This window comes from Podarcis gaigeae, assembly GCF_964106915.1.
Source record: "Podarcis gaigeae genome assembly, chromosome: 5".
Classification (NCBI taxonomy): domain Eukaryota; kingdom Metazoa; phylum Chordata; class Lepidosauria; order Squamata; family Lacertidae; genus Podarcis; species Podarcis gaigeae.
Window position 1 is genome coordinate 20,585,113 of NC_139681.1, and position 15,624 is coordinate 20,600,736.

Sequence of the window (15,624 nt, forward strand, 5' to 3'; positions counted from 1 at the left end):
TGGATGTGTTTTTAATTGTTTTTGTTTTGCTTTGTTATGTATATGTAGTGTTTTTGTTTCTGTATTGTATTATATTATATTATATTGTTTTGTTTTGTTTTGTTTAATTCTTTTTCTTTTTTTCTGTAATCTTTAAAATTTTAATAAATATTATTTTTTTTAAAAAAAGATGGCTGTGTCGTTTTTGACTATTATGTTTCTGGTTTTAGTTTAATTTTGTTGCCATTGCGCATATATATATATATATATATATATATATATATATGCACATGCTTCTTTGTATATTGTAAGATACTTTGAAACCCAGTTCAGTCCCCAAAAGTGGAAATCAGTTAAGTAACACCTGTGCTAATAAGTAATGAAAAGGGCAACCTGCAACAAAATGTTACAGTGTATTTTCACTTGGTTAGAAGAATACTTCTCTTAGCTGGTTGGCTGGAACTCTTATGTCCTCTTCCATTCCATTCTATTCTACCTCCCTGTTTTCAAATTTTCTTTTCCAGCTGAAAATCAATGTCTAGTGAGCTTGCTCCATCCTTTGGGTTTTCCCAGAGTTTTCTTTTTCTTTTTAAACTGCGAATCTCAGGGTTTTCCCCAATTTTAGGGGTGCAAGGGGCACACCAGGGGAGGAGAGGGAGGAAAGCCCTGCTGTGCTAGTGGAAGTCCTTGTGTGGGCTTCCATTAGTGGGACTCATTAGGTGGAACCAGCCCCAAGTTTCCCGATTTTAAAAAACCAGTGAATTTTAGGTCGCATCCACTCCGTTTGAAGTACAAGACATCCTCAAAGAATCTGCGGGACTGTATAGTTTGTTAAGAGTGCTTGGAAGTGTAGTTTTGTGAGGGATAAACTACAGTTGGCAGGATTCTTGGGGGGGGGTGTGCCATGATTGCTAAAGCAGTATTAATGTGCTTTAAATGCATTATGTATGTGACCTTAGTTTGATCTGCAGACCAGCCTTCTTCAGTCAGATACTCTCCAGGTATCATTTGACTACAGCTCCCATAATCCCTCACTGCTGTCTGTTAGTGTTGTCTAAAAATAGACTATACAAGTGGTCTTTGTATAGTTTTGCCCCTAGTAAGAAATTTTCTCCTAGCAACAGGTCCCCCCAGCAACAGGGTTTCCTTAGCAACAGCCTTATTTATTAGACGTGCTCCGAAGGGGAGAAAGAAAGAGGCTGTTGCTCTGTCCAGATGACTGAAGACAGCAGGGAGGAGACATGATTCTCTGTATATACTTTATTTTCCTTAGACCAGTAATTGTATAATAATAATAATAAATAATTTTTTATTTATACCCCGCCCTTCCCAGTTCAGAAAACCGGGCTCAGGGTGGCTAACAACAAATTTCAAACACTTAATTGATATTGCAATGTTAATTGTTCAATTAATACTTTAAGCAGAACTGGAATGGGCGAGTTGTTTATTCCCAAATGGGAAATCACCAAAAAATGAGCTGAACTGAGAAAGAAGATTCTGGAAGGTTTTCTGGGTGAGTCTGCTCACTGAAAAAGGATCCCCAAATGATTGGCATAGTGCACTGACAGTCTATGGTTCCTGGGACTGATGGCACATGGTGTCCAACTGCATCTAGAGGAGACCAAGTTGGGAAATGCTGCTCCTGGCCATGAGATGCCACCAGTGTGATGAAGAAATGAAAATGAAGGTGTTGGATAATTGGATGTATCCTGGATTTCAAATATGTGCCATAGACAGTCTATGGGGCAAAATAAATGAGGTGTCACTTGGGGCATTGCTGATGGGAGTGAAAACCTACCCCCTCCCAGGGGTGAATTTAGCCTACTCTCCAGTCTGTCCCTTGGTGAACCATATTTCTATCTCGTTTTAGTGAAAGGTTGCCATTCACCTACATGCCATTCATTCCTATACTTGGGGACAGGCGTTGGGTGGTCCACCAACAGGAATCCCATGGGAGAAGGCAAGGCACATTTTGCTACTGTTCTAGAACATCCCTCAGTGTTAAAGTAGGCAAAAAGCTGTGCTAGAATTCCACTTCCCACCTTAGCATTCTACCACTTCATTCCCACCTCATGCTGCTGCATATGTAGACCCAGCCTGAATCTCCCACCTATTTTGATTTTTCAGTCTTCCTTTAGGCTTATTTAGGAAGGTATTATTTATCTCTGTGTGCTATCAGAATTTTATTGGATATTGCACTGCAATGGAAAAGCTTTTCTGCTGTTCTCTTTGGGAGTAGGAGTTGATTTATGCAACAGAAGTTCTAAAGACTTTGGTTTCGCTGTAATATAATGGTGCAGCGTATTTACCCCACTAAAGGATTTTTTCTAAATTATCAGCATTGTACCACGGGCCTACATAACTCAACACAATCGATGTAAATTAAGTGCCTTTATTGTACAGTGAAAGGAGGAATGAATCGCTCAACTTTGGATACGCAACCTAACGTTTATTTTTCATCGCTGAAAAGACCTCTTAAAAACCAACTGCTCCGTTTTGCCATTATGGTAAGGCCAAATACTATGTGTACAGAACGGAGACGTTTGGCTTTTCTGCATTGGCATACAACCCAACTCTTTAAATCTAAAGCATGTGAATAATTTAAAATTCCTTCCTTGCACAGTAAGGCAAAAAATTGCTGCAGCCTGACAGACAAGGCTAAAAATTTACAAAGGATGTGATGAAGAACAGACGAGGGGGCTTATGCCAGAACTAGTCACACATGGCTTGATAACGCCAAACTTTGTTTTATGGCTTACCTTTACTCTGCAGCAGGGGCATTAATGCCTCATTGCTGCTGAAGCCTTTGCTTCTTTTCTTAAGGGCGAGTAAAATTCCTGTCACATCAGGAAAGGAAGGTCCAGATATTGTGCACACAAACACACACCTGAGGGACCCAATGGTTGTGGTGGACAACAATGGCAGCATACTGGCAGCATTTATTCTAGAATCAAGGGAGGCAGAGAACTTGTTTTTTTTCACTGTAGCCTACGCAGCCTAGATCTGATGCTTCCCCCCCTCTTTTTTTGAAAAGCACTTATTGAGAAACAGGATTCATTTGAAAATAAAAGCAACTGTGTCATAAGCTGCTCTTACTCAGCTGTGATATCTAAAGTTTATTTTTTTAAAGAGAAAGAAATCAGACAAAATAATCCCTCAGTTAGAAAGAACATGAATCTGTATTTACTGCAACTTTTTGTGCATGTGTGATGGGGCACACATTCATTCAAAGGCTCTAAACACAGATACACACACCAAAAAAAAAAAATCCTGACTTTCTCCATTATTTTCAATGGGTAGCTCTCACTTCTGCTCAGGGGTTGGGGGTGGGGAATAACTTCAGAAAGAACCAGGAAGTTGCATTCCCAGACAATTAATCTGTGACTCTAATTTTCCTATCTCTACTCATATCACTTTCCTTACATGCCAGTCACAGCCATGCAAGAGGTCCCAGATTCAATCCCTGACGTCTCCAAATACGGGTGGGAAGGACTCCTGCCTGGAACCTGTAGAGCCACTATCAGTTTACTTCAATGAAAGCTGAGCTAGATGGGCCAATGGTATTGCCTTTGAATAAGGCAACGGCTCATGTTCTAGTGTGACTTCACTTGTCCGCTACAATAATAGGGGTGGGGGTCCCGCACAAAATGATTCTGCAGATTGCTGCCTGCCAGTGGCATAGCGTGGGTTGTCAGCACCCGGGGCAAGGCAAGTAATTTGCACCCCCTAACCCGTGGATTTGTGCCCCCCTAACCCTAACCCCCAGATGTTGCGCCCGGTGTGGCTGGCCCCCCCTGCACCCCCCACGCTACGCCACTGCTGCCTGCATAGTTCAACTTGCACCTCTCCTTCTGTAAGAGCTAGAGACTTGCCTTTTCTTCCTTTTCTTTCAATGAAAGCTGGGGATCTGAAAAAAGCTCCTGAGCCAAAGGGGCACCAGGGACACGGCCAGAATCCTGGCAAAACCTGGCCAACTGGGACATATGTCAATCCTAATAAGAGTCTAATAATCCGTAAGCCCTTTCAGTCACTGGCTTCAGTGATCACTAACCCAAAGCACTAGTTAATTGGCTTGATTCAAGAACATTAAATCCCTTCTAAAACATCAAGCTCTAAAAGCAGTGGCTTAATAAGAGTTGGGGATATTAATGAACTTCAAGCACCAGTTTAATACATCTTGATGTCCTAGAATCCATTCTATATTCTAGGTATTAGGCATTGCCATGTTAACAATAAACCCACTGCTGCTAATATTGCTATTAGTAGTAGTAGCAGCAGTATTCTGAAAAGGGCACTTTAAAAATAAAGTAGAACAAAATATGAACTCATTTTATGTTTGCTATCATTCTACCTCTTTGATGGCACAATTGGCTTTTATGCGCCAAGCCATCAGGGTTTTATTCAGATGGCAGGTACTGTGATGAGAAAAGCTAGAGGGACAAAAATATTGGTTAAACACAAAATCATTTTGTGGGTGGTGGTGCTTTTTTATTTTTTTCTGTCCGGTTTCTTTGGTCAGCATGCCGGTCACATCCACAGGCACCACCATGCAGCCTTGCAAGCCCTCTCTAATAACAACAACTCTTCAGAGGCTGTCTGTTTCCCCCTCCCGCAGACAGATCCCTCCTTTGCCGTTTCTTTTCAGCCACGCAGCAACACATTTCCAGCTTGCTTATTTTGCTCCCTTAACCTGTTGCTATTTTTGCTCCTTGTTCAGTCACTTTCCAAATATTATACCTAGCTATGTGTCAGTCGTCGTCACTGCTTGGACTTGGGCAATGCCAAGATAGGACAAAACTGGAAGGCGAAAGGAATCTGCAAGCAAAGCAAGCAACCCTCCTCCTTTTTTTTCCAAGTCCACAGATGAACAGGGAGAAGCTCTCTGAATTGCAAAGGCATGCAGTCCTGGAGGGGGGAAGGGGGAATTGTATCCACGTCCACATATACACACACCATCCCTTGTTTCAGACTAGGGGAGGGGGGTGTCACAGCTCAGTGGAAGAGTGAATGCTTTGCATACAGGAGTTCTAGGTTCCATCCAGTTAAAAAGGATCTCCACCTGAAAAGGGATGCCCACCTGGAAAGAAGTATGATGGAAGCCCGCCCCACAAGCATGCAAAAGGCACAAATTTGGATGTCAAGAAATAGGAATATACAACATCACAAGCCACTTTGCTTGGGTGGGGTAAGGCGATTGGGCATCCCTGATGGCTGAACCAAGGGTGCTTTTTATATATATTAAAAAAGTCTATTTATAATATGAATACAATGAGAGCAGTCCAAAATCAAGCGTTTTAAAACTTGTTCCCTGGGAGTGTTAAGCATGGGAGTGTTAAGCATGCGCCTATATTATACCCACTGAAATCAATGGGATGTAATAGTGTGTAAACTTGGATGGATCATGCCCTATATAGTTACTTTGTTTTCCAACTTTATTCTATTCCCCCATCCTGAACGCTTACACTCAATTCAACAGAGCATCATCATCATCATCATCATCATTATTAGAGGCTGCAATGCTGGTGGTCAAACCTTCTGTGCTTTAAAGAACCCCTTCTGTGTTGATTTGTCTGCTGAGCAATGTTTGCATGTCTGCCATAAACCTCCTGCATGTTACGGAGAGTTCAGGGATATATAGTTAGATGTGCACAATCAGTTCAAATAGGAACCTGACCAGACCTGAGGGGGTCTCACCATTGCTAAAGGCAATCAATCCCAGAACATATTCAACATCAAACCTCTGATAAGCTTCTAAGGAGCCACAGGGAACCTGGGAACAAGAGTTAGGCTGGATCTACACTGACCCATTTAACATTATTTCCCCCTATTAGGACGATATTAGATATTCCGTTCTAAAACATCACAGGGCATACTTGTTAATTAAAACATTTTTTTACCTTGGTATTTTTCATCAAATGTAGGTACTACTCAGCCACACCATTTTTCAAAACCCTGTTTCTTTCTGTGGGTTGCTGGTTGCTCTGCTCCATCCTCTGGTGTCATGCTTTAATTCTTCCTCCCTCCCTGTATGTCCTTTATTATTTGTACATGTCAGTATTTCTAAATTATTTCTTTATGTATTTATTTGGAGAAGCAAAGTTAGCATTTTAATCAAGGCATCCAAGAGTGTGTGACAGCTAATTAGGAAAAAGGAAAACAACTAAGATTTAGTTCTTGTGGCCTGACCTTCTTCGTAGGTAAGTAGGCTTTACATTAAAATAAAGTGATAAAAACGACAAGGTAATAATGCATTATAAATACAAAAAGTAGGACGTCATGTGTCCATCTATGTTATCAAAACCCTTCCCTAACCCTTACTTAACATTAAGAACCATGAGTGTAGATCTGCCCTTGAAAATAGCTCCATGACTTCAAAGCCTTTTGAAGCCATGAATGAAAGCATACCATAGAAATACTCCAGAGCATTCATGCCATCTTTGGCAAGGGAAAACCCAGCTGACTACCCTTCCGTAGTCCAAATATGGCGTCCTGGCCCAAGGAGTTCCTTAGCTGCTAACTCGGCCTGCTTTGGGAACCAGGGTGCACCCAACTGATCAGCAAAGTGACATCACCACGCAGCATGGGTAAGATGTTTCCCCAACAAGCGTTCCTTATTCCATCTGGTGTCATCATCACATTCCACATGTGGGCAGGCAGTGTGCTAAAAATGGATGGGTTCAACTGCTAAAGAACACCTTGGGCCAGAACAGACACCTGTTTTGGGGGTGGGGGGAAGGGATGCCTCTTGTGAGTCAGCTATGGACAAGGCTTCACTTCCTTGCTTGTTTTCAAGGTTTCCTGGGGCAGGTAATGAAATCCATGGCCAAGTTCAGTCAGCAGCATATTTGCAGAATTCTTCAGGGGCCAATGTTATTCCCACAGAGTAAAAAGAACTGCCCTGCTCCAACCTTCGCATTTGCTATAAGATCTGACCCAACCAACTGATGTCATTTTAAATGCATTGTGAAGAGGTAATGGGAATAAAGCAATTTTAGATCCACATACCCCACGCCAAGGAAATGTGCTTTATTTCCTCTTCCACTGCACAAGGACATTATTCATGTTTTCAACTTCCAGCTAAAAGCAGAGGTTGTGATTATTCCTAGTATTTATATGGCACTTTCAGAGTACAGTAGTACCTCGGTTTAAGAACAGCCCTGTTTATGAACTATTCGGTTTACAAACTCCGCAAAACTGGAAGTAGTGTCTTGGTTTGAGAACTTTACCTCGGTCTAAGAATGGAATCTGAATGGTGGAGGGGCATCTCATTAGGGAAAGCATGCCTCAGTTTAAGAATGGTTTTGGTTTAAGATCCAAAATGGATTTCCAGAATGGATTAAGTTCGTAAACTTCTCAATTTTGTCCCATTAATATTTATCAGTTTAAGAGGTTAAGAGGTTTGAATGCCTAAGTTTTCCAACAGAAGAGGGTTGGGTTAAAAGTGTTAAAGGAAAGAACACACAATACAGTGGTACCTAGGGTTAAGAACTTAATTCGTTCTGAAGGTCTGTTCTTAATCTGAAACTGTTCTTAACCTGAAGCACCACTTTAGCTAATGGGGTCTCCCACTCCGCCCTGGCGCCGCCGTGCGATTTCTGTTCTCATCCTGAAGCAAAGTTCTTAACCCAAGGTACTATTTCTGGGTTAGCTAAGTCTGTAACCTGAAGCATCTGTAACCCAAGGTACCATTGTATTGCAACTAACGGTGTGAATACAGGAAGGACAGTGAAAGCAAAATATCCCACACAAACATTGGTTGAATTAGAACGTCCTGCCTTAGTTTAATATGACAAGAATAAGTCTCAGTGAGTTTCACCTTCTCCCCCAGTGTGGCTATAAGGAAGAGTTTGGAGCCTTTTACTTGTAATTAACTAAAGCTTAACATTACAGCAGAACATTAAACTTTGCTTAATCTTAACTCTGGTTTGTTTAAGGCTGCTTCTTAAACCATGGTGTGAAGTTGACTTGATTTAAACAAACCATTGCTAAAATTAACCACAGTGTATTAGGTCTGGACGACACAGAATGCTGCAATTACTAAAAATAAAAAAATAAAAAATCCACTGGCCGATGAACATAAGGGACAAGCTTATTGCTATTATTTCCCCAATAATAAATGAAATAGGCTATTCCAATTAGACTGAGATGGTTTCCCAATGAAGTCAATGTTCAGTTTAGAGGTCCTACCAATGGAGGCATAGGGTCAACAAGGGTCAAGATGGGCATCAACAGAATGAATTCTACATATTGACTGGAACTATTCACTGCAGATTTCTAATAGATATTATTGTACCGACCATTTATTATATATTCCCTATCACTATGCATGGCTACATATTGAATGAAGAACATGGCTGCTGATCTCTCAGTTATCTCTCTCCATGATGTCACTGTTTGTCCCACTTATAGACTTTCAGTCAGATTTGTGATGTTGTAGAAGGGCTAAATTGCTACTAGTTAATCTATCGCATTTCCATCTCTCCCATTTTGATCTTCTCGTATTGGCCCTCATTAGCTCCTGAAATGTGCCCTACTGTATAAAGCCCTGGTGTACAGATATACCAAAACTGAGGATCAGTGCTGCTGGAAGCAGAAAAAGAACTCTGAGTAGCCAGGTTGATAATGATTGATGTGTATGACAAAGTATTTGCCACAAACTAGCAAAAATAAATAAATCATTCTGAAAGCAAGTGAATTGAATGTAGCCAGAACAACCAAGTCCTTTCGGAACTGTGTTGCAATTAGCTGTTGGTAGAGCTAGTCCCTGTGGTATCAAGAGAGCTGGTGTACCATAGTATCTAAGAGACAGGTCTGGGAACCAGGCAGTTTCTGGTTAATATATCATCTCTGCCATGAACCTGTTCACAATAGTGGACGGGGCAGAGGCACTTACCTGTCCTCCCAGTACATGAGTCTTACTGCTTACCAGGAAGAGCGAGATGGTGGGGAGGTCAGCACAAGCAGGAATGTCAGATTGGCTCTGCTGGTGCATTGCATTCACACCACACTGACGCAACTGCTGCCTCACTCTTCCCACCCCAGATAAGCAGCAGTGACTTGCCTGCCAGATGGTCAGGTAAGTGCCTCTGTTCCATCATGCTGTCTGCCACTGCCTATTCATTCATTCACCTGTATTCATCACAGCCCTGTGAGGTAGGTTATGCTAAGAGGGAACCATTGACCCCTCATTTGAGTTTCATAAACTCAAAACGTCTCGTGACCTGACAATTACTACCCTGGCAGCTGTTGTTGCATATAAAAAGTATTTTTTTCATATGTGGTAATTGCCACTAAATGGAAATCTCAGGGCACAGCGACAAAGGAAGAGTGGATTTGTAAATTACCGTGAGTATATAGAATTGGCAAAATTAACTTCAATTATAAGATATCAATCAAATCAAAAGTTAAGAATGGAGTGGAAGTATTTCGAAGATTATAGTGTATGTCAAAATATTGTTCTAAAAATGACATGCTAGTAGGCTTAGAATAAAAAATGTAAGCAATAACAAAACCAACAAACAAAGAAGGAAAAATCAGAATGTAACAAAAATAATTTATTATAGAATGCAAGGAAAAAGGTTGAAAGAAATATAAAGAAGTTGAATTGCTGTGGTGGGAAGTAGGGGGTGGGCGGTGAGTTTTATAATTAAGTCTATAATCAAGTAGCTGTTGTGATTTAGATATATTTTATGTGAGGGAATCATTGGGAATTTTGGTTATTATGTATATATGTTAAGTTTCAATAAAGATCTTTGGGGTGGGGGAAGTTTCGTGACTTGAGTGGAGATCTCAACCACGGTCTCCCTTGCATACAACACTCTAACCACTAAACCACAATGGCTCACCAACTAGTCTTAGTCCACTAGTGATGGTATCTTTCAGCCTCAGTTTGCCATCTGCAACAAGGGATAGTAAAATTGATGAACCTTACGAGATTGTGAGGATTACAGGAAAACAATGCATCATAATGGCTTGGAACACTTGAAAGCTAAGTAGTATAGTTAAGACCTGTCCTATCACTTAAATAGGGTGTTCGGGGGAGCAGAGCATAATGGCATCCAAGCAGGGAGGGGCAAATATTCAAATTATTTCTAGTATACCTTTCGATGTATGTGTTGAAGGCAATTCAGAAAAAAGGAAATATCAGTAACAATAGTTGAAATTAGTAAAGCAAACCAAAGTATAAAATAAAGCCGCATCAGAAAACAGGAGCAGAAATTTCAAAGACATCAGTTTCATAAAACGTCTTCAATGGAATATCCAAGCAAAGAAAAGCTTTCCTCCAACACCTAAAAGAAAGCGCCAAGCAGACTTCTCTGGGGAAAATTCCATAATCATTGTGCCAAAACAGAAAAGGCCTTGTCTCCAGTAGTCACCCACCAAACTCAGGCTGAAAACATCTAGGGCTGGGTTTCTGATGATCTAATGGGCAGATTCATAAGCAAAGAGGGTGGTCCTTCAGACTGCCAGATCCCTTGGCACACTTGCAGTTCCACGTAGATCAACAGGATTCACTTCCAAATAAACATGTTCAGACTGAGTTGTTAAAGACAGCAAGGAATCAACAGAAACACAAACTCATCAGAAATCTTTCCTGGGATGAAGTAAAAAAAAAATGGAAAAGGAAGAAAGCCCCTAAAAGACTGCAAAGTGCTAAGGCTTCAGTTTAGGGAAGGTACTGTAGAAGACAACTTTCACAGATTACATGCAAGGATTGGATTAGCTTTTTATTCACAATGCAGAGGAAAAAGTAATGTCAGTGTACTTTGCACTGGATTTGTTTTAAAATAATAGTTTGCCTTCATAGTAACTTGATCACGGGGGGGGGGGGGGGTGGATAGGAAGAACCTCAAACTTAATAAGCAGTTGAAGGATGCATGACTTAAAAGAGGAAAACAACGAAAGAGCCTAGCTGGGATCAACAGACATACAGTTCGGTGTTCTTTGGAAAGTAGCAGGCCCTAAACTTGTGAGCTGGCATTCTTCAAGAAAGTTGCAGAATTATGAAAAAGAAAATTTCTGTCACATTCCTGCATTGATAAGACTAACAAACTAAACAATTCCCAAATAAGTAGCCATGTTAGGCGGCTGAAGCCCACAAAGAATCCTGTGGTACTTTAAATAATAACCTATTTATTGTGGCATAAGCTTTCATAGACTAATCAAAAGCTTTTGATCTGGCAAATAGCTTTTTAAGATGGGTGGTGTGGGAGGATAAAAACATAGCTCTGTTCCACTGAACTGGCATTGCAACCTGGACCAAAACTTCATTTTTCTTTCAAAGCAGCTCCCAGGAATGCTTTGATAAGTTCACAAAAGTTGCTAGACTACACAAAAAGATTTACTAGTCTGCCTGCTCACACATGTCTGCACTGGGGGCCTAAAATTTAAAAAGAACCAACTTTTGTAAAGTTCCTTACCTGCTTAGCTGGGAACCGTTCTTACTCTAGACATGCAGCTACTTACAAATCACACGACTAATTGGCACTGGTATGCCAGTGAAAGCTACTATAAGATGATGTCAAATAGTAATATCAAGCACACAAGTCCAAGACATGTCCATATTTAACAGATGGAATGGCATGGCAGGGGTATCACAGGGTGATGTCATTGCAGCATCACTAAGAGTTACATTGGGAAAGGTACCATTAGGGGGTGGGGTAGGGAGAGCGATCTGACTGTGGAAGGGTGCAGATTCACAGCAAAGGTTGGCCCAAGATTCAATAATATTTTTTTCAAATGCAGTGTAACTTGAGAGCATGTTCTGGGTATTTCCATATCTCATAATCACAGAAATATTATTTATTTATGTGTATCCTATCTTATTTCCTCATGTTCAGAAAGTGTATCATGCACCATCACAGTTCCACATATACAGAGGACAACAGATATCCAGCTACTTTGTTTTAACCAATTTGCACTACGAGAATATTTACAAATGCCTCTGAAGTCACTTCTTTTTTAAAGCAATCAATATGATTGCCTGGTGTTCACAACAGACTCTGCCACGTTCAAACCCCTTCTTCCTTTGATTATTCTGCAAACTGCATCACAAATAAAATGACCCGACACAGAATGATACTGGGATAAGTAGTGGCAGATTTATTAACAAGAGGCTCCCTAAACTTGTTTTCTAAATAAGACCCATTATACACATGCCACTTAAAGATCCTTGGGACCTCTCTTCTGCTGTTAGCATGCATGTTTGAAATGAAGCTGAGATAAAGTTCTAAATACAAATGTATCCGGGGTTTTAATAACTACTGTCCTGGTAGGAACTTAAATGCACAATTTAATTTCAACCCTTCGGTGGATGCTGGTGTCACCTATGTGAACTGAAGTAAAGTACCATACCTGAAGCACATTTTAAACCCTCCATCTGACACTTTCCCCCATAGCTATATACATTTCTTGGGGAGTGTAGCAGTTTATTTCCAAGTTCTGCAGCAGGAAAAGAGGTCACAGTACCTGTGGCAGAAGTCACCATGCCTCTGGCACTGGTTTTGCCTTCTTGACAACCCCCACCCCCTTACACACACCCTACATGCAGATAAACATCCTAACTGAAACACACATGCAACAAAGCCAAATGAGCAGCCCATTTTATGCCATGCCCATGATCACTTAATGACATCTATTAACTCTCCTTTCCCTTCAAATCCCTCAATCCATTTTTTTAAAAAGGTGAAAAGACCACATGTTTTTAAAAGAAAAGGCACTGCATAAAGGTGAAACTGCCAACCTTGCCTTGCTGGAGCACTGAGACTGCTGGACAGATAATTTAGGCAGGTAAAGTTACACACCATACAGTGGGGTTGCATCCAAGTTTGGTCCCAGGCCCAACCCACTATAGACCAGCATCCTGGCTAGCTAAGTAGGGGAGTGTCTTCCTTTTGCAGTAGCTGAAGGGGGAATACAGTGACATTTGAAGAAAGTATAACCACGGACAGTGACAATGCCCACTAACTGAAACAGAGGAAGATGGAAGATCCCCCACCTGATAAAGTATTTTAACATGCATATGTGACTTTGCTCCAAGTCTGAAAAACCAGTCTGGGGCTTTTCTGTTTGTTAATAACATAATACTGTATGTGGCGATTCACAGAGGTACTTAAGAAGATACAGTCCCCTTCTCCCCAGGAAACTTACCATATAAATGTAGGAGACACCAGAGAGAATGAAAATGCAAGAACACTACTTAGAAACTTTCCCGGGCTAGAAAAGCCCAGTTGTCTTTTGAAGTTAATAATAGCATAATACTGGTCAGCTTAACTCTCTCGCTTTTTAAAGCGATGGTGCTAAAAGTGATTGCTGGCTTGTTGAAGATCACAGAATCTGTAGAGTTGGAAGGGATCCCAAGGGTCATCTAGCTCAATGCCATGAAATGCAGGAATCTTTTACCCAACCAACGTGGGGCTCAAACCTACGACCCTGAGATTGACCCAGATATCTCCGTCTTCCTTCCCCACCTCCAGGCCCAGCGACCCTATCAGTATTTATATCACCTAAGTTTAGGATATAGGTAGGCAATTCAATCAGCCCATGTAAGCATTGACCACAATGTCAACAGGAACTAAACCCACGAGAGCGAGCGCACCTTCCCGCACACTCTCAAACGCGTGGGCAAGGGAGGGAAGGTAGTTTCCAACTGCAGAATTTTCACTGGACTGCAAATCCAAAGTAAACCCCCACATACACACTAAAGAGAGAGAGAGAGAAATCTAGATGGGAAACTGAAATCAACTTTGTTCCAACTCGAAGCGCATTCCAATATGTTCGGAATGCTTCGTTTGTAACAGCCTAAGAACCACCAAGCAAATAGTAAGCAACGCGTAAAAACCAGTTGTTTTCCCAACGTTTCTGCAGGACAAAATTCTGAACCGTTGCAACGAAGAGTGCGCCTGGGTTCTTTAGATCTCCTGCATCTCTGACGCGGAAGAGAAACGTCTCTCCAGGGGCCGCCTACCTACACCCTTCTGCATAAATCTGCTAACTCGATTACCAAGCGCTCCACGTTTCAAAGGAGCAAGCGGTTAAAAAAAGAGAAGGAATAAAAAAAGAAAAGAAAAGCGCATTGGAGAGAGTCAAAGGGCGCCGAGGAGGGAGGAGAAAATACTTGCAAAGCATCATGGCGGTGCAAAAGTTTTCAGAGGGAGCAACTTTCCGCAAACTTTTCCCAGTTGTTCCCTCCGCCACCCCCCCCGTCCAAGCAATGGTCGCTCGGCTCTTCCTTCCCCCAGCCGAGCAAAGTCCAGCCCTTTCCAGCTCCATTTCAGAGGCCAAAACCACAACCAACCAGCTTATTTCCAAGTGAGGGTCAAAAATCGGTATTTATCATCATCATTTTTTTAAGCGCTCGTTTCAGCTGAGGCTGAGTTGCGAAGGAAGGGATCGCGTTACCTCGTTCCTTTGGAGCTGGAAGAAGCTGTTAAGATAGCTGGAGCTGAGGGAGGAGCCCAGCTCGGCGCTGCTCTTGCTGGGGTAGCTCAGCTCCGGGTGCTGAGACGACGAAGGCTCTGGTCGGAAGGCATCGAAGGCGCTGGCCTGGTGCGTGTCTTGCAGGGACAGATAGACCCAGTTGAGAAGCTGCGCGGGCTGGTAGACGGAGGCAGCGCTGGTGTCGATGGCTGACAACAGGCTCATCCTTGCCCACCCGAAGCTGCCCCACTCGGAGATGGTCTTTCCCCCTCCCCTCCCTCGCTGGATCAACTTTCCTCCTCCTCCCCGCGGGGGACTTTTGCTACCCTGGACGGCTTCCTCGTGGGCCCCTACTAGAGGGGGTGGGGGAGAAGGGAGGGAGGGGGGCTCCTCTCCGTTTTCCTTGCGCCCTGAATCTTTCCAGCTCCCTTTCCCCCCCCTTCCTGCCTTTCCTATGGCGATCTGAGCCCTCCAAGCTCCAGCACGCCGTCCACCCCCAGCATAGCTGCTGATCTACGGTGGCAGCAGCAATAGCAAAGTTAGGCAGAAACTTTCTTTGGCTTTCCTCCCCCCCTCCCTCCTTCCTCTCCTTCCCGCGGCTCGATCCGCTATCTGTCTTTATTCTCACTCCCTTAGTCTCCCTGCTGGAGGGGAAGGGCGCCTTGAGTTATTCAGCAAACTCGTCGGGGCTGCCTGTAGGAACGCGACCATTGGGGAGCGGGGATTGGGGGGGGGACGGGCGGGGAGCGAAAAGGGCATTGGCTCGCGAAAGTTCCGTGCAGCGACCAAATTTAAATACGGGGGTTGCTGCGGGCCAATCAGAAGAGGGACCGCGCCTCCTTCCCTCTGTTTCACCCCGCCCCCCCTCGTTCCCGCCCCCGTAAGAACACAGCGGAATCCACTCTGGAAGGCCGGCTTCGTACGTGACTGGAACTATAGCATCATAGTGTCGCAGAGCGGGAAGGGACCCCAGCGGTCATCTAGCTGTTTGCAAGAGCTTTGCTGGATCAAACTGGAGAATCCACCTCGTCCAGTGTCCTGACTCCAGCAGAGCCAGCTCAGGAAATCTCCAACGGCATGCAAAATATTCCTGCATGGCAAGGAGTTGGACTAGATGACCCTCATTGTCTCTTCCAACTCTGCCATTCTGTGCCTGCTTGCCATCATGTTTTGTGCCTGCTTTGGTAGCCAGGAGCTGCCATTAGCCTCCCTTTTGCCTACCGACCT

General features: G+C 42.9%; 1 protein-coding gene and 1 long non-coding RNA gene across 4 annotated transcripts in view; both read right to left on the minus strand.

The window, feature by feature from the left end:
• Positions 1–15,159, minus strand: part of ZCCHC24 (zinc finger CCHC-type containing 24) — a 108,454-nt gene extending 93,295 nt beyond the window's left edge. For 2 of the 3 annotated variants that reach the window (XR_014564057.1, XM_083738541.1), the window contains exon 1: positions 14,380–15,100. Coding sequence is in view for 1 of the 3 variants with exons in the window: in XM_083738541.1 (XP_083594667.1) it covers positions 14,380–14,622 (243 nt within the window). In the remaining 2 variants the exon portion in view is untranslated. Of the gene's footprint in view, positions 1–14,379 lie in introns of all 3 variants that reach the window. The other variant, XR_014564056.1, reaches the window with a different exon arrangement.
• LOC310844443 lies at positions 873–5,103 on the minus strand. The gene is made up of 3 exons (XR_014564132.1): positions 3,803–5,103; positions 2,739–3,646; positions 873–1,717 (listed from the first exon to the last, which is right to left on the minus strand). It is a non-coding gene; the product is annotated as an uncharacterized lncRNA (long non-coding RNA).
• Positions 15,160–15,624: the final 465 nt, after the last annotated feature.